General features: G+C 41.0%; 3 protein-coding genes across 3 annotated transcripts; all 3 read left to right on the forward strand.

Moving 5' to 3' along the window:
- Positions 1-298: 298 nt before the first annotated feature.
- Positions 299-3,951, forward strand: LOC306740461 (serine/threonine-protein phosphatase 2A 55 kDa regulatory subunit B alpha isoform-like; the record flags this gene model as incomplete). The annotated part of the gene is made up of 5 exons (XM_079222617.1): positions 299-458; positions 1,429-1,593; positions 2,915-3,084; positions 3,276-3,367; positions 3,672-3,951. 5 exons carry the CDS (start codon positions 299-301, stop codon positions 3,949-3,951), a joined length of 867 nt encoding a protein of 288 aa, XP_079078743.1.
- Positions 3,952-8,178: 4,227 nt separating this feature from the next.
- On the forward strand, positions 8,179-11,833 carry bnip3la (BCL2 interacting protein 3 like a). The gene is made up of 6 exons (XM_079222732.1): positions 8,179-8,244; positions 9,353-9,623; positions 9,719-9,800; positions 9,888-9,994; positions 10,083-10,232; positions 10,659-11,833. Exons 1-6 carry the CDS (start codon positions 8,193-8,195, stop codon positions 10,705-10,707), a joined length of 711 nt encoding a protein of 236 aa, XP_079078858.1. The 5' UTR covers positions 8,179-8,192; the 3' UTR covers positions 10,708-11,833.
- Positions 11,834-13,809: 1,976 nt separating this feature from the next.
- dpysl2a (dihydropyrimidinase like 2a) lies at positions 13,810-22,844 on the forward strand (the record flags this gene model as incomplete). The annotated part of the gene is made up of 14 exons (XM_079221988.1): positions 13,810-13,851; positions 17,991-18,079; positions 18,239-18,423; positions 18,595-18,759; positions 18,981-19,042; positions 19,178-19,258; positions 19,346-19,414; positions 20,851-20,971; positions 21,045-21,201; positions 21,380-21,521; positions 21,648-21,818; positions 22,151-22,330; positions 22,467-22,656; positions 22,753-22,844. The coding sequence occupies 14 exons, from the start codon at positions 13,810-13,812 to the stop codon at positions 22,842-22,844; spliced, it is 1,746 nt and encodes a 581-aa protein (XP_079078114.1).

Raw genomic sequence — 22,844 nt, forward strand, 5'->3', positions numbered from 1 at the left:
AGGCTGGACCTTTTGGTCTTTGCTTAAAGTTTACTCTGGCTGTTTGTCTGGCTATGATTTAGTAAAACACTTTTTTTTTTTTACCCATCACACTACCAGTGAAATCTTAAAAATGAACAAATATATAATATTGTTAGACTTGTATGCCAGTTCAGGACGGTCCTTTTTTTTTTTTTTTTTTAAAGAATCATACAAAACTGAATTATAAAATAAATGTCAATATGATGACCACAAATTTCCCCTGAAATGAACGTGATACTAACCCTGCTCCTCACCTCAGGTGCCAATATTCAAGCCCATGGACTTGATGGTGGAAGCCAGCCCGAGACGGGTGTTTGCGAATGCTCACACCTACCATATCAACTCCATCTCAGTCAACAGTGATTGTGAGACATACCTGTCTGCGGATGACCTGCGCATCAACCTATGGAATCTGGAGATCACTGATCGCAGCTTTAGTATCCTTTTGTTCTTTAATTCCATGCAGCCGTTTTTTTTTTTCTCTATCTTCTGTCGATCTTGACATCATTCTTCATAGTTCGTTTAATTACCTGGACTGGGAATAGCAGCCTTTCAGCCCTATACCAACAGCTCCCTTTTTGTTTTAAGACAAAAGTGTCAAACCTGTCCATTTGAACCATAATTGTGCAGGAGTTTAGTTTTTCACCTTAATGCATGAAATAATGAATGTTATGTCCTGGGTTAGTTTAGTTCTTTCTTTCAAGGTATCTCTAACTCACTGTTAGATTATAATCCCCCTCATGCATCTTGTTCACTCGCTCACCATGCTTCAGTCAAATTGGATACAGTCAGACTGCATCCCTCAGTCCCTGAAAAAAACACTGAAAACTACTGCATATTTTCTGTTGTATGTTAAGACAGGAAATTGATCAACCCTATTCATTATATAGGCGTACAAAAAACGATATAATGTCTTTGTGCTGGTCTACTAAGAAATAAGTAGACTATTTTAAGGCAGACTAGACATAAGTAAATGTATATAATGTGATTGGTGTCTACCACAGTGTCATAAATGATGCTACCACCAGATGTCACCCAAACTAAGGAATTTTCAACTTGTATACGGAGTAGCTCTAATATACCTTAGACTAAATTTGACAAAGTCTAACGTCTACATTTGATGCCAAAGTAGTTCTAATATAAAGACATGTTTTAGTCCTGAACTGAGCTGACGGCATGACTTTCTGTTGAAAGCTGTGGAGTGTTGTCCCTCTCTGAGAGAGCAGTAACAGCTAACTAGTTCAGAGCAGCATCGTGTTAGATTTATTTTGTCACCATATTAACCTCTAAAATTACCCATGGCCATGCAAAACCGTTTTACTAGTTAAATGATACAACACGTATTGTATTTTTTGAAGTTGTGGAAATGTCTGTTTACCCCCTTTGACCTTAACCACACTTCTTCAGATATTGTTGACATTAAGCCAGCCAATATGGAGGAGTTGACTGAGGTGATCACAGCAGCGGAGTTCCACCCAAACCAATGTAACACTTTTGTCTACAGCAGCAGCAAGGGCACCATCCGCTTGTGTGACATGAGGGCATCAGCACTATGTGACCAGCACGCCAAGCGTAAGCTAATTCAATTTACGCTACAGTTAAATTCAGAGGCGTGTCTCTTTTTAAAACTGGATGATAAACAATAAAATGGCTTACATTTTAAGTTTTGTTTCTCTGTGCTGACTTTCGTAGAAGACAGTGCTGTAGCCCTTTAAGCCCTCGTAATGTGTTCACACCGAACGCGACACAAATTGTTGCAGCGCGCTTACCGCTTCAGTTTGGTCGCGCGAGTGAAATGAGGGTGTTCACACCAAACGCGACAAAGACAAATTGCGCCGCGACAAAGGGGCGGTGGCTTATCTCCGTGAAAAATAGTTATCTTTTCCGGTATAGACTATGGAATAAATAACCACTAGTTCTTCTGTAAACTTGTTGTGGAAGTCCCAAACATGTCAGAACATCAAACGCCCTCGTGTTTGGGTTCATAACACCATCCGTAGCCGCACACAGCTCGGTGAATTTCACCGACTCCTCCAGGAACTGCGTCTGGCTTTTCTCCGTAAAACGGATACCGTTTCCGTCATCCACCATGGAAATAACCACTATTTCAGCTTTATACTTGTTGTGTAAACTCCACATACGTCGGAACATCAAACTCCATGGTGTCTGGGTTCATAATATTATCCGTAGTCCCACAACAGTGTCTGAATGACGGCCGCTACCAGCGCTACTTCAGGCAGACCAGCAGCAGTTTTATTCAGCGACGGCAAGATGGCGGAGCTTCTCAGCGCTGATTGGCTGACACAACAATGACTCACGCGATTTTGTCGCCGGAGTTGGGATATTTCAACTCTTGTTGCGTCGCGTCCTTTGTTCTGTTCGCGCCGCCTCAAACAAGTCAGTCGCATCAGCCGGCGGAAATGTCGCGCCTTCGCAACCTGTCGCATCGGTACATTGACTTTGCATGTAATCTGGTCGCGCGACAAATCGTGTCGCGTCCGGTGTGAACACAGCATCACTCTAACCTTAAAGCATATCAAGAGCCTGATGAATACCTGATCGGTCAGTTTCAATTGTGGGGCCAGGCTTTCTGTAAAAGGTAGTGACAATAGTGTATTTATAAAGAAAAACAACTCTATTCAACATTTGTGTTGAAGTCCTGGACATTTTGGTTGTGGTGTAGCTGGTAGCATGGATGTATTTAGGATCAAACTTGGGAGAAGTCTTATTAGCTTAACGCCACACACCTGTGTGACCCTTGATGACCCCTTGATGTTCTGTATGCTGGCTCACTGTCACTCATAAATGTCAGGCTATAATGTTATATGGCTAATCACAAGTAATGGCCGTTGAGCAGGGTATAGTAATGACATGCATCATTTTCTTTTTTAAGAGTTTGAAGAGCCAGAGGATCCGAACAATCGTTCTTTCTTTTCTGAAATCATCTCATCCATCTCTGATGTGAAGTTCAGCCACAGTGGACGCTACATGATGACCCGAGACTACCTGTCTGTCAAAATCTGGGATCTCAATATGGAGTCCCGGCCAGTAGAGACATATCAGGTCTGTGACTGTTGCCATGTTTAGTAAAAAGTCATTACCGTTACATCGGGGTTTTTTTTCTATAGATAATTGGGCCTGTTAATTACACAGAAGTCATACTCAAAGTATGCAGATCTCTCGTATTGTTGTTTTCACACTTGCACAACTGTTGATTGTAACGCCAATACCTCTTCATCAAATTCTTTCAACAGGTGCATGAATATCTCAGGAGTAAATTGTGTTCCCTCTATGAGAATGACTGCATCTTCGACAAGTTTGAGTGCTGTTGGAATGGGAACGACAGGTGAGTCTCTAATCTATTATAGGTCTTTTTATATCAGGTTCAACAGAAGCCTTTTATGTATTTGTTGTTAATCTAGTAAATGTCACCATTGTGAAAGCTGGCACGTTCAAAGTAATCTATGGTCTCTTCATCGTGTGCAGAGCATAAGGCTGCAAATGATTCGGTCTGGGTATCGGGGTGTGGGGGGGGTTCTACTTATGTTCTCGTATTGGTACATAACTGAGAACAACACTTTGAATTACTACCTTTGGGTTGTTATAATGTATTGTGCCATCAATCACTCATATGCCATGTCTCTCTGCAGCGTTGTGATGACCGGTTCCTACAACAACTTCTTCAGGATGTTCGATAGAGGCCATCGGCAGGACGTAACCCTAGAGGCGTCGCGGGAGAACAGCAAGCCACGATCTGTTCTGAAACCTCGCAAAGTAAGCACAGGTGGGAAGCGCAAAAAGGATGAGATCAGTGTAGACAGTTTGGACTTTAACAAGAAGATCCTCCACACTGCCTGGCATCCTCTGGACAACATCATTGCTGTGGCCACCACCAACAATCTGTACATATTCCAGGAAAAACTGAACTAGCATTTTTGTTGAACCGCTCAGATTTGTTTCGGCTTGATCCCCACTGGCCTGATACACGTTCACAAACCACAATATCTTTCTGTCTTTGCCTAAATCCCCAAATCTTGATAAGATCTGCCCTTGGTGACTTTAGTATTGAATGTGGCTTATACTGTCAACAACAAACAGTGGCATAAACACAGTACTTCCAAGCAGGCCAACACAAAGGACATGTTCCATGTGTATAACAAATATAAACATGCAGGGTTTGTAGAGTCCAGAATTTGGGATTGAGTGTCATGGGTTTTCTCCAGCAGGAGCACTCAGTTCACTAAGCTACCATTTGCAACTCCACTACATCCCAAACCAAAGGGAAAATGTGTTTAATACACATGTTTGGCTAGATTGTTTCATTATTCTGTTGTGCCATGTTGACATGATTCATGTGTATGACATAGCTAACAGTTGTCAAAATGCTGTAGCTACCATGTTTTATTAGTTTGCATAGGAAATTCTTTCTACTGTTTATACGTCTTTCTATCATCACGTTCCTTTTCGTGCTGGCCTGAAACACTGCTAATACAAGCTGTCAACACTCCATGTTTGCCCCAAGTATTTGTCAAGTTGCCAAGCTCACTCACCACTTTTTTCCTAATGTACAGTATTGTTATGCTGTGACAGGAATATTCTCATATTGTATCAGGTTTGAGCTCATTCTTTGCAAAAATGATTAACTTGCATTACTTATGGTTGATACAATTTTTTTTTCTACAGTAAGAAAGTTAACTTAATTGACATGTATTTCATCTCAGTGAACTTTTGATTAAGTCAAAGTAATTGTTCAGTGACAATGCAGTTGCATGGAGGAAAAGTCAAGCATACCTCAACATCTGACACCAAAAGTCAAGTTGCCTGAAATGAGCAAGAAACAATGGTATTCTCCTTTTATCTTTAATAATAATTTAAAAAAAACATCCATGTTTCTAAATGTTAGTCTTCTGGAATAGTTTCTGATACAATAGCTTGTAAATGTATTGCCTTTAACAAGCTGACACGCTCAATTATAATGCTAGTGTCCTGAACATATCGGCATCAGGTTTTCAAACCTATCCCTGGTCTCGAGTACATTACTAAAATTTGACCGAATTTTCACAAATAGATCACTTTTCTCAAGCAAGTTTCAAGCCTGTGAGTTGACTTTCATCGTGCATTGAAATGACTACAATGGTCAGCAGTATTGTCTTCATAATTTCAAGTTAATGGCCAAAAATATATATAAAAACAACAACACCAATGTAGTCCTTTTAGCATGGTCACAAGAGTGGTGTCGGGTATTGTGGTTTTGGGAGTTGAATGAGAGCGAATCAAGTAACCAGTTCTAAAGACTCTAAAGTTTTATTAATTTAAAGCTGTCTTGCAGACAAGGATACTCTGGTCATACGTGGACTACCATTTAAAGCTCAGAACAAAAGCTTGTAGTCGGAAGGGCGAAATGGCGTGATGTTGCCTAATTCTCTTGTGGTCGGTGGCACCAAAATTGAGTACTGCTGCCAACTTCCCCACAAAGCCTGTCGTGTTGTTGCAGATTGATCGCTCTCTTTAATCTCTGGATCTAGTTTCTGTTGGAAGAGGGTTTTTTTTAAATGATGTTTTGTAATGTACCTGATGATACAAAAAAGAATAATCACTATAGCTGATTTATTTTTGTATAAATTAAGGCAATAGGATTACAGTCTGATCACTGTAGTTTCTTTAGCTGTCTATCTCAGACTGATTTGTAGATGAAAGGTCACCTAATGCGGTTACCTTTTTGTCATGACTTTGGGACATTTTGTTCATTCGGGTATTTCTTTAAAAGCTGGAGACTTTTATGACATCAAGGGAGTGTGACGTTTCTCATGGGGGATGTCCAAAGAAAAGTACTTTCAGGTGTCAGTACCTACTGTAGTCATAAGCACTACAACAGTTTTTTTTTTTGTTTTTTATTTGGCTGACTAAACTTATTTGGATGCTTCGGAGTTAGATTTTGAGTTAATTTGGATCTTAATGTCCTGTTTTTGTGCCATGGTTTTTGTTCATTAATCATGTTTTTGCTCTCTGTGAAACAATATATCTTTGTGGATCTACATGGGAAAGACATTTTAAATCAACATGTAATGTTAAAATTGTTATAGCTAATTTCCCCTAAAGCTAGTCAATTCAGTTGACAATGCAGAGTTACTGATTTTGAATTATTATATGAAATGTCTTTCCTGTGATGCAGAAGCATAAAGACTTGTTTATTTAAAAAGGAGAATTTCTGAAGCACTCGGTTGCAGGTGATTGTCTAATGTAAGTGGTTGTTAATTACTGTATTGAACATGGGGGAAAATACTTTCAATAATGAATTCTGCTTTTTCTCTGCTTCATTTGGTGTCATTCACACGCTTCCGATTTTCCCTTCTGGAGCCAATATGGTAATTATAGCACAGCTTTCCACTCTATTCAAATTATGTTTTGATGAAAGATTAAGGCATTGAATCAGGACATGAAGCGCATTTGTCCACTGGACTATTATGTAAGTTAAGTGTCATTCTTACCTTTTTTTTAAAATAACTTATTTCCATCACTAGGATGACACCATAATGACCACCTATCTTTATACGGTGGTGCTTTGGTTGATTGTCTCACTCTCAGGACTCTGGGTAATGTCCTCTAGTAATGAGAATTTTTGCAAATCTTTTTTTTAAATTTTGCAACCTTTTTGAAAACTCCTTTTTAGTGTCTGATGCAAGATAGTCATTTAAGTAATTGGCCTGTCATATATGTATGAACCTGTATAATGTGGCATCTTTGTCCCATTTCACAGTCACAGATTTTTCCAATCAACAAGGAGAGCTGTCGATTCAAAATATGAGATCATTGATTCATAGCTATGGTGTAATCCACAAAGACCCTTATGCCTTTCTTATAGCGTAAAGACAGAAGATAATCAAGTACGTTTCTTGGACTTTCCCGCGTGCCAGACAGGAGATTGCTCAGGGGAATTTACCGCTGCTCTGTGATCAAAACCGCTTACCTTTTTAAAAAAAAAAAAAGCTTTTCAGGACTTTATTAAAAACTGCCTTATTTACAAGTACATCATACACTTTTTGAAATTCAAGTTGCTATAATGTTTTTTGAATGTGAAAAAGTTGCTCTCCACACAAGGGATCATGAAAGCGCAAGGAAACAGCCTACATTGGAGTTATGAGATTTTTCCCACTTGAAGCAGCATTATATTCATGTCTAATGTGACACAGGAGTTAAAACAAAATGCACTTTTTATTTTTGTGAATTTCATTAATTTGTATGTTTTTGATAATTTCTTTCAAGGGGGTCTTGTATAAAGATTGTGGGTTTAAAAACTACAAATGGTTCCTTGTACAGCTATGTTTGTCTTTGTCAAATGGAATAAAGAACAATTTAGATGAAAAGTAATAAAGAATTTCCAACCTGATTTCTGAATGAAAGACCAATCTGTTCTGTGGTTTGTGTATAAAAGATTATGTGCTCTAAATGTGAAATGATCACATGGAGTCTTGCCCAAAATATGATTTGTTATTGTAGAGCTTTGTGTTTATAAAACTAAGCTGAAAAATATTTTTAAAAAAGCATGTGAAAACATAGCTAGGATTATATTAGGCCCATTGCATCACCAAGGACACAATATTCTCAAATCCCTCCAGTGGTGCCAGACATTTCAGATCTTACTCAAATTATGTCAAATACTGTATTTACCAGAATGACTATCATTCAATTCAAAATACACCAACACAACCCTTTTATGGAACTGGAGGAGGGGAGATTTATACTATATACCCATCCTCTACAAATCTACAGGAAATACTAACGGAAATGCCTGCCTCCCCACATTAATAGTTAAGTTCACCCAGTGCAGCACTCATCAATCCTCAAACACTGCACAGACTCGGGTGACTTAGAGAGAGAGAGAGCGAGAGAGAGAGCGAGAACCATAGAGTCCACCCAGGCTGTGCACTCCGGTCCATCAGTGAGGACCTAATTATGGTGCACATATACTTTGTTTAGTTTATTAATTATATTACACTTTTGGGGTTCTTTTCGCTTTCTCAAAGTATATAGCACCACAGTCGAGTCTTTTTCTGATGTGTTATCCGTTATCTGTTTGTGGTCTGGCCTGGACTCTGGACTGATGTAGCGCATGCGCACATCGTAGTTAGTCTGCGCGTCATGTTGATGAATTCTAAAACTGGGTAGTCAACATGTCCACCGCTGCTGCTCAACAAAACAATAACGAGGAGCCCGGGCTTCACGGTATGTACCGCCGCCAGTGCTTCTGCGCTCCACGTTACAAAGACTATTTAAAATACGTTCAATGGGTGTGTGTGTTTTTGAGAATCTCCGTATAATCAAGATTTTATTGTAAAAGTTACATCGGCTACGGTATTTCTTCTTCTTCTAGGAGGGGCGGAGGATGATGTTGGTCGACGTCACCGCAAACTAGCCAATTGCGCTGCGAGAAATGTTTGATTGATGGCAGGGCAACCAATCACGTACACAAGTCAGCACTGGGCGGGCTCTAGCCGAAATGAAAACAAGTCTGGGACAAAAGACGAAATATATGTTGCTTTTATTTAATGCGTTTTAATATTTTTTCCAATAATGGGTCCTATCACTCTCACTCCTTCTATAGTCGACTCGCCATTTTATTCAACAGGCCACACAAAAAATATATTATAAAGGAAGACAATAGTAGGATGTTAGCCCAACCTATATACCATAGATTAACAGCTCCGAATACACATTTAAACAATGAACTGGCCAAAGGATGTGTCCAGGCTTAAATTCATAAACAATTTGACTCAAACGTTTGCTCAGACGGAAAAGCGAGGCGTGCGTTTTATTTGTGACAACAGCACCGCTATGAACAGCGACATGCCTGGGCAAATTGTCACACATTGCAATTCAGAGTTATGCAAGACATCACATGAGAGCAGCATTGATGACAAACTTGTTTGTAGATGGCTAATCGGTCTATGCGTGCGTCGTCGAAATACATTAACTATATATTATTTTTAGCGAGGACAAAAGGGGGTTGGGGGTCTCGTGATATCATGAGGTTTATATTGTGTGCTAATAGCCCGCTGGACATAAGAGATTGCATAACAAACTTCCGTCTGGAAAAACAAACAAACATGCAAGCTGTTTGTGGGGCAGTGGCACAAATGAATGCATGCTATCATGGATGCATTGCACAGCCAGTTCATTTCAATGCACTGTGTCAGTGATGCAGGAAATGTAGGTCAACTCTTTCCATTTGAAAGGAGGCAGAGGTGCGTCTCTGTGGTGTACAATCTGCTAGGTTTTAACACAACAAGCTAAATATCCCCCCTTCCCTCCTCTTGACCTTTGTGTTGCCAAGGCTCTTGGGTCGAGTTGGAGCTGAATGGGAACACAGGGACCCAGGCCGTGCAGACCAATGTTCCAGAGACACTCACTGCAGATCAAATAAACGCAAATGCTGGCATGAGTCAAACTCTGCAGACCTTGGAAGGGGTGCCTGAAAGTGATGAAACCCTGATTGGAGGACTAGAGCATGTGCCCTCATCCTCCTCGATCCACAATGGAGATATGGAAAAGATTCTCCTGGATGCACAGCATGAATCCAGCCAGAGTAGCTCCTCCTGTAATAGGTAGGAATATGTGCCACTGTATGCGCTTTAAAGCTCAGGCAAGCATTTCGTGTAGTAATTTATTTAAACATTTTTATCTCAATATGTTGACTCAGTCCTCACAGGCCACCAAGTCCAGATCAGGATGAGGGTCAGATAACTTTTGATGTGGAGATGCCCAGCCCAAGAGATAGTCAGGTAAAACAACATATTTAAAAGTTCAATCTCTTTTCGGGACTTGTCATTTGACATTAAAACCTAATTACTTTGCTGCTATATTTGCAGTCAGATGACGATAGTGCAGAGAAGGACAGAGAGGAAGACATCCTGATGAACAAAGAAGTAGACTGGGTCGCTGACTGGTCCAGCAGACCAGAGAACGTTCCACCAAAGTAAGTAGAATCATTCCCGAATGGCGGTTCAGGATATTGTTTTCTGAAGTTAATTTGCAATAATTGACTGTTTGATTATTCCTTGCAGGGAGTTCCACTTCAGGCACCCGAGACGTTCAGTATCTCTCAGCATGAGAAAGAGTGGGGCCATGAAGAAAGGTGGCATCTTCTCTGCTGAATTCCTCAAAGTCTTCATCCCTTCCTTACTCATCTCACACATTCTCGCTCTTGGCCTCGGGTAAGTCTGAATTCATGCAGTTCTATCGTCATTCAGGGACACGACGCAAGGCTCGGCATCGTATTGAAAAACAAAGTTACATTTTCTGAATCTGAACTGACCAAACTTGTCTTTGAGTGACTCATGTGCCATAGGAAAGGGTCAGTATGGGCTGTGTCATTGTCAATTTATCAGTACACTGCTATTTCGGTTTCCAGGATGACTGTAATGTATGTATCTGATGCCTGTCTACTCAGACCTGGTCCTCATGCATTATTTATTTATCAAACAGGCTGGCCTGGATGTTTATGAACATTTGTTCCTTAGTTTTAATTGATCAACTGATATGGATGGATGGAATTCAGTATGTCAGCATTAATTAATACATCATTTGTTGTATGCGTTGTCTCTTTTTTTCATGCAGTTAATTTCATTATTTTTTTCTAGGGTGTACATTGGGAAGAGAATCGCCACCGCCTCCACGAGCTCTTATTGAATAGAAGATGCAGCAGTGCCTGGATGTTCTCTTGTCTCCCAAGTCTCACAGTCATCCTCCTGTAGTCAAGCTGTTTCTCTGCATTAATTGTATGCCCACATTTTACTTCCAGTCAGCATTCAATTATGTCACATTGTAGATGTAGTTGTAGAGTTATACACATGACGTAATGTGGTTGCACTCCATCACATTTTGACACAGGGCAACATTGTACCCAGCAGCTGTCACCAACTTCTTCCACTAGTAGATGACAGACCCTGTTAGAGCTGCAAAGTATTAGTCATCCTCTTCAACTCAAAAATATGTGACAATGATTTGATGTCAGGTGGCTCAAGGGTTGAAGTTTTCTCTACTTGTTTTGATGAGAAATCTGGACTTCTCCGAAACGGCATCTCTCCACTGTTGTCTCAGTTGGTAGTGTGTACGAACCAAAAATATGCGCCATATCCACAATACAACAAATTGAATTGGCTCTGGGAACAGAGGGGACCTTTATCGCCTTAACTTTTTGAGCTAAACATTCAAGGTGCAGTTAGTAGAGGCTTTCGTTTAAAAGCTTTGTTTTTTTTTTTTAAGGTTGGAAAGCTGAGAATTTGATCTAGTGAGTAGTTCTTGATTTTTACATGGGGGTTGTTTGAGCCTATTATGATAGAGGAACCTTGGGTGGATGGCAATTTACCAGGCCATATGCTATTTTTATTTGTTTTTGCTGACATATCTTCTTCTTTAACATAATATAGAAGCAATGGCAAAGTGCCAAATTTGTATATTTCACCACTGCACATTGGTGATTTATTTTTATTTTCTCATATGTTCAGATATTTAAAGATATAGATGTGAAAAATAATTTAAGCTGTGATCTGCCCCATGTAATAGACACCTTTTGACATTGTATAATTTGTTTATACATTGATATTAATGCATATTATATCATTATTACCTAGCTTTGTCGCAGTGTATGTAATGTGTTTTTGCTGTCGTTTAATTGCTGAAGCGTCAGTGGCTGAAACCACCAGAGAGGAAGGTATTTCCAGGGGCCTCAATGAAGAGTGTTATCTGGCTTTTTTGTAGATTACACTGTGCAATCATTTCACATTATATGATACAATAAAACGTGTCCAATGTGTGTAGAATTTAGAGAAAAACTAGAGCAGCATTTCCTGATGAAAATGCATGTGACATCTGTATATTGATGCTGATTGGATGAGTGGATGATTCTTCTGTTTTTTGTAAATGGAAGACATTATAGAGTCATATGAAAAATATAATTCACCATAATCAAAGTACTGGTTTGAAAGCTCTCAAGATGCATTTTGGCTTTAATGCATTATATAACTTATATAGTAACTCATAAACTGCACGTCATCATAACAGGCTCATGGTTATTCAGTGTGCGATACATAACATTTTAAATAAAGTTTGTACTATATACAGCGGCTGAGATATAAATACAAAGAGAGTGGATAGAGCTCAATAGGCCACAATGCATTATTTAAGGCACAATAACTAATAAACTGTCATATCATCATTATGGGCTCTATATAGAGCATTAAGACAATTCCTGTCAATGTAAATTAATTTACATTTTGACATGAATCACAAAGAAAAGAAAGCATAATTGCTGAATGTCAAGGTAAGTTTTCTAAAAAGTTAAATCACAGACACCAATTCAGGTGTCACAACTCCTACATTCCCCTCCCTTCTAATTTAGGTGAAGTTTAACCCCCTTCCAACTTAATGTCCCTTAGCTCCTGTGGTAACCTAGCTCTGTTAACACGATTATTTCAAAAATAAATTCCATGTGTCTTACTGACTCGTTTGTATAGCTAACACTCTGCTTTAGTCACTTTTTTTGAACCCAGAAAAGATTTACTGAGAGCACTCTCAGTTGTACATGTACATACTAATCTGAAAGATGCGTTGTACATCCACAGTTGGCCACTGTGTAGCTGAAGTGTGGGGCTAAGGATTCTGCTCAAGGGCCTCTACAAAGCATCTCTTCTCCTCGATTTGTTCATGGTTCTTTCTTCATTATCAATAACAATGAAGAGTGGGCAACATTGAATGTGGGCAACATTGGATGTGATGCATTTTTAGTTGATTATAATCCTGTCCTTGTGTGCCTAACTGGCACACTTTAGTCTAGTCCGTTGGGGTCCACCAGAGAGGTTGATATGACCTTTCTATCGCACAGTGTCAGTGTTGCCACTTGTTCTATCCACTTGACAGACCTAGCGTTGCTTGTTCGCAGGCAGGCCAGCCCTGGTTATTAGTAATAATAATATTCATTATAGTAATAATAAATTAAAATGATATTCCATCAGTGCTAAAAAGCAAGAATCTAGGAATCAGATGGATATCACAATGGAAGCATGACATTAATGTTCGACATTGCTCACACTTGTCATGTTTTAATTATTCCCAACTATACATAGGGTAATTCAAAGTGTATCTATGTCAGAGGCAACATGGGTTACTACTATAAGGTAGCCTAGAAGACAAATTGTGCCCAGGGTAAAAGGTCGCCTTACATCATGTGACTGCACCTGTAAAAAGTCCCCCTGACATGATCTGACTACCTATCTCGTTTACAGAAATATGTAATTGCATTGTTAATCGACCATCAATTCGATATACGATTAATTATTTTTACGCGTAGCAAAAGTAAACATACGTTTTAACAATTATGTTATTACTCAAGACGTTGTCACACTCAATTAAACAGGTGATGCTTAACCTGTTTACCCCAAACTGATAATAACTCAGCAGGGCGGGGCAGTGCGCATGCGCGGTACATCTTTGTGGCCCTTCTCTTCTTGGTGCTTGCCTGGTCTTCAGGGACCTATTCCAGCAGTAAATCCAAAGGATAGGACTGTTAGGCAAATATATAACCACTCATTTGAAATTATTTAGAGGCTGCACTGTACAAACCTATCTTACTATAGACGGAAATCGTCCGATAGGCACAGATCGCCCAGGGCGTCGACTGGCCAACAAGCAGAGCATCCATTCATCCTTTCATTGGCAGCTGAGGTGCTCCAGTCGAGCTAGCTAGCGTTAGCCAAGAGGTAGTGGGCGGCCGTGTCAGAGGGATCTTCAAACATGTCGGGTTACCAAGGAAAGAAGAACATTCCACGAATTACAGTGAGTATTATTGTATTGCGTGAGAAATATGGCATTCATCCTTCGGGTGTGTTGGTAGTGGTGTTTTGTGTTGTTGTAACGTGCGCTGAGCCTCAGGATTAGACCAAAAGCTAGCCGACGTTTAGCTGTCGCGTCCATTCATTGACACGGACGCTGTCAGCAGCAGCAGTGCCGCTTCAGGTCCACACACCGAGAGCCTGGAAGGAACGAAGATGACCAGCCAGGGGGGCTTTGCATCCGCTGCGAGCTCGCTGGCATTTTCTAATGTGGAGCTTTGGTCGTCTATCTCTATGCAATGAATTGTCTCTGCTCCTTTAGCTGCCATTAGTAGCTGTTAGCTCTCCTCCTCCGTCTCCCTCACAGCATCCTCAGATTGCAGGGTGTAGCTAACAGGTTTAAGTGCAGGTTCCTTCACTGTCGTCCCCTCATCTTTCATCCTTCATCCTCTGACATATTGCTCATCTCATTTGTTTTTTGTTGAATAATTACATTTCTGCAAAAACTTCCAATTCTGCAGCTAGAGCAAGCTTGGGTTGTTAAACCATCATTCTGTGATATTCTGTTGCAAATTGAGATTTACCAGTATAATGTCAGTTTTGGTTTGTGGTGCAGCGTTTCAACCAGAAAGCCCAATATTAATTAAGGGCCTACAGTAGTAGAGTTAAAAGAAGTAAAACCTCTTTAGTAAAGTAGGTCATTGGACAGCACCCATCAAAACCCTTTTTCCCCCTAAGCTTTCATCATGCAGCTGTTGTAGCCAGAGTGCTGAAGCATATAATGAGAAAAGTTTGATCATATAATAGCAACAAACTGTCTTGTGAAATGTCTTAGCTCAGGGTCATGCTCGGTTTTGTACTGTTATCTAGGACTCTTTCACAGGTCCAGGCCGGGTTATAACGCGACATCTCCCCCAGCTCCCCCAGACACCACTTATTAGTTTGGAATGAAGCAGAATCTATAGTTTCACTCTGCTGAGCGTTTAACAAAACACCTACAGTAAATAAGGCTTTGTCTCTGAACAACAGTAACTGAATTCATTGAAACATACAGTCATATATAGTAGCACCAAAGTACCACCAAACAGTCAATTGATCTGTGAGCAGAATGACAGAAACATCAACTCACGTCATTATTTTAAGCATCGATTCATTTTCATAGTCAATTAAAAAGATTGTCGCAATGAGCACACTTCTATTTGTTTCCTATAATTTTTTAGCTTCATTTGGCTAATAAGACCAAATGTAATTCATTCATCAAGATTTGATGTTTTATTTTTTGTATCACGTGAAATAACTAAAAGACAACAATGCAAATACAACTGGGAAATAATGTTTTATTCATGCAGATTCTTGAGTTTGTAAATTTCTCTTGTATCATACGCATATCATACTTAGATACACATAGCTTAATGCAGTCTATTGATGATAGTCCTGCAATAAATTCTACCTTCACGAAGGTTATAATGTTCAGTGTTTGTTGAAACTAAAGTGTTTATACAACTATATTTTCATTGTGGAAGATGAAGTTTGTGGTGCTACTGAATTAAATTGAATGGTGTCATACTGACAGGTGTTTCTATTATTTTGTGTTTCTATGTGTGTTACAAACCGTTTCTACTTCCATTATCGGATATCCTACGCTCTTGACACGGAGCACTTTACTAAGTACATTCACTTATTATTAATCAATTATGTTTATGACTGTAGATTTCAGGATTAATCACGAGGGGCCATTTTATTTGCAGAGAAGTGCATCCATCCCTTCATCCATCATCTTTAACCGCTTATCCTGTTCTGGGTTGTGGGGCGCTGGATATTGGGCGAAGGCAGGGCAATGAATTTCATATATATTTAAATTTTACGTAAGGATACATTCTTTTATGGAGTTACGGACGACAACAATGTTCAAATAAAGCCATTGTGAGCTAAGGTACAGTATGTGTCATCACTGACCACTCGGGCTCAGAGAGACATAGGTCAGATAATAATAATAATAATAATAATAATAATAATAATGCATTTAATTTATATAGCGCTTTTCTTGGTACTCAAAGTCACTTTACACAACATTACAATGTCCTAAAAATGATGTAATAAAACAAGTATAGTAATAAAACAGATACAAAATAAATAAATAAAAACAATAAGAGCACACAGTCATACATTAAAAGCCGTTCTGAAGAGGTGGGTTTTGATTTGTGTTTTGAATGTGGAGAGGACAGTGCAGTCTCGGATGGGTTTGGGGAGAGAGTTCCAGAGGGAGGGGGCAGCTATAGAGAAGGCTCTGTCACCCCATGTCCGGTGCTTGGTCCTATGGGGGATGGATAGGAGGTTGGCATCAGAGGAGCGGAGCTGACGGGATGGAGTGTGGTGGTGGAGCAGGTCGGTGAGGTAGGAGGGGGCCTGATTGTGGAGGGCTTTGTGAGTGACAAGAAGGATTTTATATTGGATCTGTTGTGGGACGGGGAGCCAGTGGAGATTCTGGAGAACAGGGGTGATGTGATCACGGGAGCGGGTGTGGGTGAGCAGGCGAGCAGCAGAGTTCTGTATGTACTGGAGTTTATTGAGGATTTTGGATGTTGTGCCATAAAGAATGCGATTGCAGTAATCAATTCTGGAGGTGATGAAGGCGTGGATCAGGGTTTCGGCAGCAGATGAGGAGAGTGATGGGCGGAGACGGGCAATGTTTTTTAAGTGAAAGAATGCATTTCTGGCGATTTGTTTGAAGGAGAGGTTGCTGTCGAACACGACTCCGAGGTTGCGGATGTGTGGGGAGGGAGACAGAGTGGAGTTGTCGATGGTGAGGGAGAAGTTGTGACTGGTTTTGGTGAGCGATTTGGGACCTATGATGATCAGATAAGATTTATCACAGTTGAGTTTTAGAAAATTGGTTTGCATCCATGATTTAATGTCAGTAAGGCAGTCGGTCAGAGTGGAGTGAGTAGCAGTGGTGATGGCCTTTGTGGAGATGTAGAGCTGGACATCATCGGCGTAGCAGTGGAAGAGGAGACCATGTTGACGGGTAATGTGACCAAGAGGGAGCAGGTAGAGGATGAACAGAAGAGGACCAAGCACCGAACCCTGGGGGACACCTTGAGATAGAGGAGCGGTGGAGGAGGTGCAGTTGTTGATGCTGATGAATTGTTGTCTGTTTGTTAGATATGATTTGAGCCAGGAGAGAGCAGTTCCAGTGATGTTGAGGGATGATTCGAGGCAGGAGAGAAGGATGCTGTGATTGATGGTGTCGAAGGCTGCAGTGAGATCGAGGAGAATGAGAATGTTGAGGTGGCCGGAGTCTGAGGAGAGGAGGAGGTCATTGGTGACTTTCAGAAGGGCTGTTTCAGTGCTGTGCTGTGAGCGGAAACCGGATTGAAAAGGCTCGAACAGATCATTGGAAATGAGGTGGGATTTGATGATGACCAACTTATAATATAGTATAGTAATAGCCTCATCAATACAGCTATGACTTTTATACCTAATGTATTCCCGCTGTCCGGTGGACACGGACAGCGGGAATACATTAGGTATTAAAGTTATGGCTGTATTGACATTAGAAACAGTGTTTCCTGCTGTGAGGTTTGGTGTCAATCCCTTTTGTCTTTATTAGCTCTCCCATCTTTCCTCAGAGACCTACAAGAGAAGTAGGCCAGCCTCGTACATTCTCTTTTCATCTCATACAGGTTGAGTTAATTGTGCCACTCAAGAGTTTGTGCTCTTACTCGAGGTATTTGATCAAGACTGTCCTCAGATGAGTTGTCTATTATGTGTGAATAAATCATGTAGGATAACCCTTGTCATAGTTTCAACAGGATGACACTGTGGATTGCTCTATGGTTTGTGTGTGGTAATCATTAGCTATTAGCATCATTATCAGCAGCATTATTTCTGCTTAACTAATAATATTTCTTGTTCTCTGAACAAAACAGGAAAAATACTGCGCTAAATGAATCTCTGACGTCCCAATGTTATTTTCTATTAAATAAGTAATTTGTCTTTGAAATCGGTCAAATTAACTATTGAATTAAGGAGTAGACTATTAGCTACAAGGGATTAAAAGAGATGATTTCTCGCTCTTTTTTTAGGAAGCTGGATCATTTTTGTGGTTCATGGGTAATGTAAAATTCTGTCTCCTCCTTTCAGAGTGACCGTCTCCTCATCAAAGGAGCAAAGATAGTGAATGATGATCAGTCATTCATGGCAGATATCTACATGGAGGATGGAGTCATCAAGTAAGTTTGATTTGACGATAATAATAAAAAACTCCTAATGGCAGAATGGGAAGAGGGCCACCTATTACTCTGACTCTTGGAATCTAGATGGTCTTCGCTTTATCATGCTCCCTTCATTCATTTCTGTTATTTTTTCTGTTAAAAATGTGTCTCCTTCAGGCAACTAGGCGACAACCTCATTGTTCCCGGGGGAGTTAAGATCATAGAGGCTCATGGGAGAATGGTGTTGCCTGGGGGCATTGACGTGCACACCCGATTCCAGATGCCTGACCGAGGCATGGTGGCAGCAGATGACTTCTACCAAGGCACTAAGGCGGCCCTGGCTGGGGGGACGACCATGATCAGTATGTATTATATCAGACACATTCACTTGTGTGTTTTCACCCATATTTAGAGTACAGTAGTACTGTTGCAGGGATTATAGCGTTGCAGATGTGCTTGCCGTCAAGCGTATGATTTGATTATGCAGTTTGCTTGTGGACCTTAAATACAACCTGTTTGTCTGTGTTTTATAGTTGACCATGTGGTGCCGGAGCCTGGCGTCAGCCTGGTTGCAGCTTTCAAACAGTGGAGGGAGTGGGCTGATAGCAAGTCCTGCTGCGACTATTCTCTGCACGTGGACATCACCGAGTGGCACAAAGGCACTCAAGAAGAGATGGAGGCCCTCGTGAAGGATCATGGTACGCAGGCAGATTCCGCCTTCACATCAAGTTTAAAAATCAAGAAGTGTTTCTTGATGGGGAAAAAAAAGTCAAGCACTTTTCACAGGCTACAAATAAATGTTTCTGCTGTAATTGTTTATCCTTTTGATTTTACTTTTCCCATTTGCTCTGGGTTTTCCCTCTTTTGCTCTCCTTATTCCACCTTTGGCTGTTTTCTCTCATAAGTTTTCTATCTTCAGGTGTCAACTCTTTCCTGGTCTATTTGGCTTATAAGGATGTTTTCCAACTTTCTGACTCTGAGGTATGCTCGGCTTCTGGTTAATATTAGCGGGCTCTATGGCTGTCTGTCATAGCATGTGTTTTTTGAGGCGGTTAGAAGTCTTTGGGGTAGATGACAGGGGCCACGAGCTGACCTGTTTGTATCGTTTTCTTTTAGATCTATGAGGTGTTCAGTGTAATCAGAGACCTTGGAGCCATTGCACAAGTGCATGCTGAGAATGGAGACATCATTGCAGAGGTAACTGAACAGAACCACCAATAAAGTATCAACTGGAAGCAGTTATTGCCATTTTTTAATTATAATGTTCTTGTGTGGACTTTTTAGGAGCAGAGACGTATTCTAGAGCTGGGGATCACTGGCCCTGAAGGCCATGTACTTAGCCGCCCAGAGGAGGTAAGATGGAACACTGGCTTCATAAAAGAGAACGAGTTTCATGATTATGTACTTGAAAGATCAAAAGATTCAGGATACAGTATAGGCAAGAAGAGACACTGTCAGAAGGCCAGTATGGAGACCAGGGCTCTATTTCTCATACCTGGCTTACTGAGTTAGCGGGCTAATTTTCAGGATGAGATGACGTAGGTCTGGCTTTTCGGTTCTTCGAAGCAAGCTTAGATAAATCACCATAGCAACTCAGCCAAAAATTTAAACCTGCTTACTGAAATTCACTGGTTAAGCTGGCCACTCCCACTGGACAAAAAAGGCAGCTCCCTTCCTCATAGATGAAGGAGCGATATATATTAGTTTTATAGGGAGAGAGTTCTTCGAGATCAGCAAGATCCGTTCTCACATCATCATGACTTCCTGTACGCGGCGATATAGATTCTGCCGACAAGAAATCATTTATTTACGAGAGCTTCTCGAGCCGCGGACATTGATCACCACAGGCGCAGCCGATTGCCCGTCTCACAGACACAGACCATCACCCGCTGCATGCCGTACTGTTCTTAAGTTTATTTCGCTCTTAATTAACTTATGGATGTGTTGAAAGCACTCATAATTATATGACAGTGTTATTAGTACACCACACATTATTGTAGAACATAATTAAAGTGGACTCATGATGAGAATACAGAGATTCATACATTTCTTTTCACTGCTTCAATTGAATGAATTTCTGATTATGAATAATACATACATACTGATCCGCCCATACACATATTCAAAGTCCTAGTTATAAGGTAATCTACACATACATGTATATACACATATATAGTACATGATTCTTACGCGCATACAGTACATATATCCTCATAAGTATATATTTATTCATATACTACTTTTAAATAAATTTAATCTGATTGATTTGGGTGATGAAGCACTTAAAATTAGCCGATACATTTTCCCAACACGCATTTAACTTGTCTGATATATTTGCGACACTTGTGTCTCGCAGCGGGGCCGGTGTTAAGCTGTGTTCACACCAACAACGTTGCAAAAACGTGGAATATTTGCAACGCGTTTGCTGTGAATGATTAACGTAATGAATTCCTCATATGCGTTCATGATCATCTCCTGCTTCTCAGCGGAGAGAAAAAAAAAGGGTTCCTCTGAGTTTATTTCCCATTGTACTGTTAGAATATCGTGGTGTCAGTGCTCGATTATTATCCCTTCCGAAGAGGATAGGGCACGCGCATTTAACCAGATGACTGACGTCTGGTTAGAATTAACGAGTCCGTTTCTGCACGGATCTTCCGTGGAGAAACCGAGTTAGCCTGACGTCAATCATCTCGCTAATTTAAGCTGGATAATAAGACATTTGCGCGACTTTGTTGACTTTGCCGAGAAATAGGGCCCAGGCTGAAGAATCTGACTTTGTGTGTCTGCAGGTGGAGGCTGAGGCAGTCAATCGGTCTGTCACCATAGCCAACCAGACCAACTGTCCCCTCTACATCACCAAGGTGATGAGCAAGAGTGCAGCTGATGTCATTGCCCTTGCCAGGAAAAGGGGTAAGAATATATTTTTTTCTTTGCATATACTCTAGTCTTTTTTGTGCTGACAGCATCCTGTCTACTCCTTTAGGTGCCGTGGTTTACGGAGAGCCCATATCTGCCAGTTTGGGCACAGATGGTACCCATTACTGGAGCAAGAACTGGGCAAAGGCAGCAGCCTATGTCACTTCTCCACCGCTCAGTCCAGATCCCACCACACCCGACTACCTCAACTCTCTGCTGTCATGGTAGGTGCTGTGTGCCAGAACCTAAAGATAACATGGCAGCATTTGACGAGTGTTACTGCAGTGTGCTGCATTTTATTTTCACCAAGCCTTACCCTTTACACACACATACTTAATACTAAAATTGAATATTACATTTCCCCAAAGCGTATCCAGTCTTCTTTCTTTCTTTCTTTTCTAGCGGAGACTTGCAGGTGACTGGTAGTGCTCACTGCACTTTCCAGACATCTCAGCGTGCAATAGGAAAAGATAACTTCACCCTCATCCCAGAGGGCACTAACGGCACTGAGGAGAGGATGTCCCTAATCTGGGACAAATGTGTGGTGAGCTTGATGTGACCCACTTTTCACCCATTCCGAAAATTCCTTTCACCAATTAATTGAGAGCAAATTACCTTGAAAGCCTTTGCGTATGTTTAGATGCAAATATGTGATGTGTTGTCCTAAAAGGTGACTGGCAAGATGGATGAGAACCAGTTTGTGGCGGTGACCAGCACAAACGCGGCCAAGATCTTTAACCTGTTCCCTCGCAAGGGCCGTATTGCTGTGGGTTCTGATGCCGACCTCGTGCTGTGGGACCCAGATACCACTAAGATCATCTCAGCTAAGAGCCACAACCTGGTCAGATGGTTACTTTGCTTGTTTTGACTCTTATTCAGAGTGTATTTTAATAAGTTGTGTCCCTGACATGTTAGGACTTTGTTGTTATATTTGTACATGATGGGCTGCAGTGCACGTTGTGTGCATAATCTGCTAAACCAGCTCTGTTATGTAATGTAACAGTATCCTGAGGGAGAAGACAGAACAACAACTTTCAGTTGTTCTGCTGCACAACGTCCAATTCAAAACCTGTTAACATAAAAACCTAAATACTTATGCAAGTAACTATAACTCTGCATTTCATCAACTCTGTGTTTTTGTACTACTCCTGATCAAACCTCTTCTTTTCCCAGGCTGTGGAGTATAACATCTTTGAGGGCACAGAAGTGCGTGGAGGTCCTGCGGTGGTGATCAGCCAGGGCAAGATTGTGTTGGAGGAGGGCAGCCTTCACCCCACTGAGGGCTGCGGACGCTACATCAGCCGCAAACCCTTCTCCGACCACGTTTACAAGAGGATAAAGGCTCGCAGCAGGGTGAGCTCTGATTGCAGGGAGTCGCACCTCTGAGCAGACATATTAATCCGGTTATACAGAAACAAAACTCTTACAATATAGGTAGCTGGTGAAGTACACACAGCTTCTGGTCTGATGAATTGTCCTGTATGTTTAGCTCACAGAGTTACGAGGAGTCCCCAGGGGCTTGTATGACGGGCCGGTGTGTGAGGTGACTGTGACCCCGAAGGTGATGTCCTCCGTCTCCTCAGTGAAGACTTCCCCTGCCAAGCAGCAGCAGCAGCAGCAGCAGCAGATTACTCCGCAGCCGGTGCGCAACCTTCACCAGTCTGGCTTCAGTCTGTCTGGTGAGTGAAAGCACACATTCCTTCCTGTTAGCTGGTCACAAGGCAACTAAGTTATAATGTATTATATATATATATCTTTATTTTTTATTTTTTTAGGTGCCCAAGTTGATGACAACATTCCTCGTCGCAACACTCAACGCATTGTGGCTCCACCTGGTGGAAGAGCCAACATCACCAACCTCGGCTAG

Source organism: Taurulus bubalis (genome assembly GCF_910589615.1).
Source record: "Taurulus bubalis genome assembly, chromosome: 8".
NCBI lineage: Eukaryota > Metazoa > Chordata > Actinopteri > Perciformes > Cottidae > Taurulus > Taurulus bubalis.

Coding starts and splice junctions, on each gene's coding strand:
- bnip3la (XM_079222732.1), top strand. CDS start 8,193: ATGTCCACCGCTGCTGCTCAACAAAACAATAACGAGGAGCCCGGGCTT. Junction 9,624..9,718: donor AGTAGCTCCTCCTGTAATAG/GTAGGAATATGT, acceptor ATGTTGACTCAG/TCCTCACAGGCCACCAAGTC. Junction 9,801..9,887: donor CCAGCCCAAGAGATAGTCAG/GTAAAACAACAT, acceptor CTATATTTGCAG/TCAGATGACGATAGTGCAGA.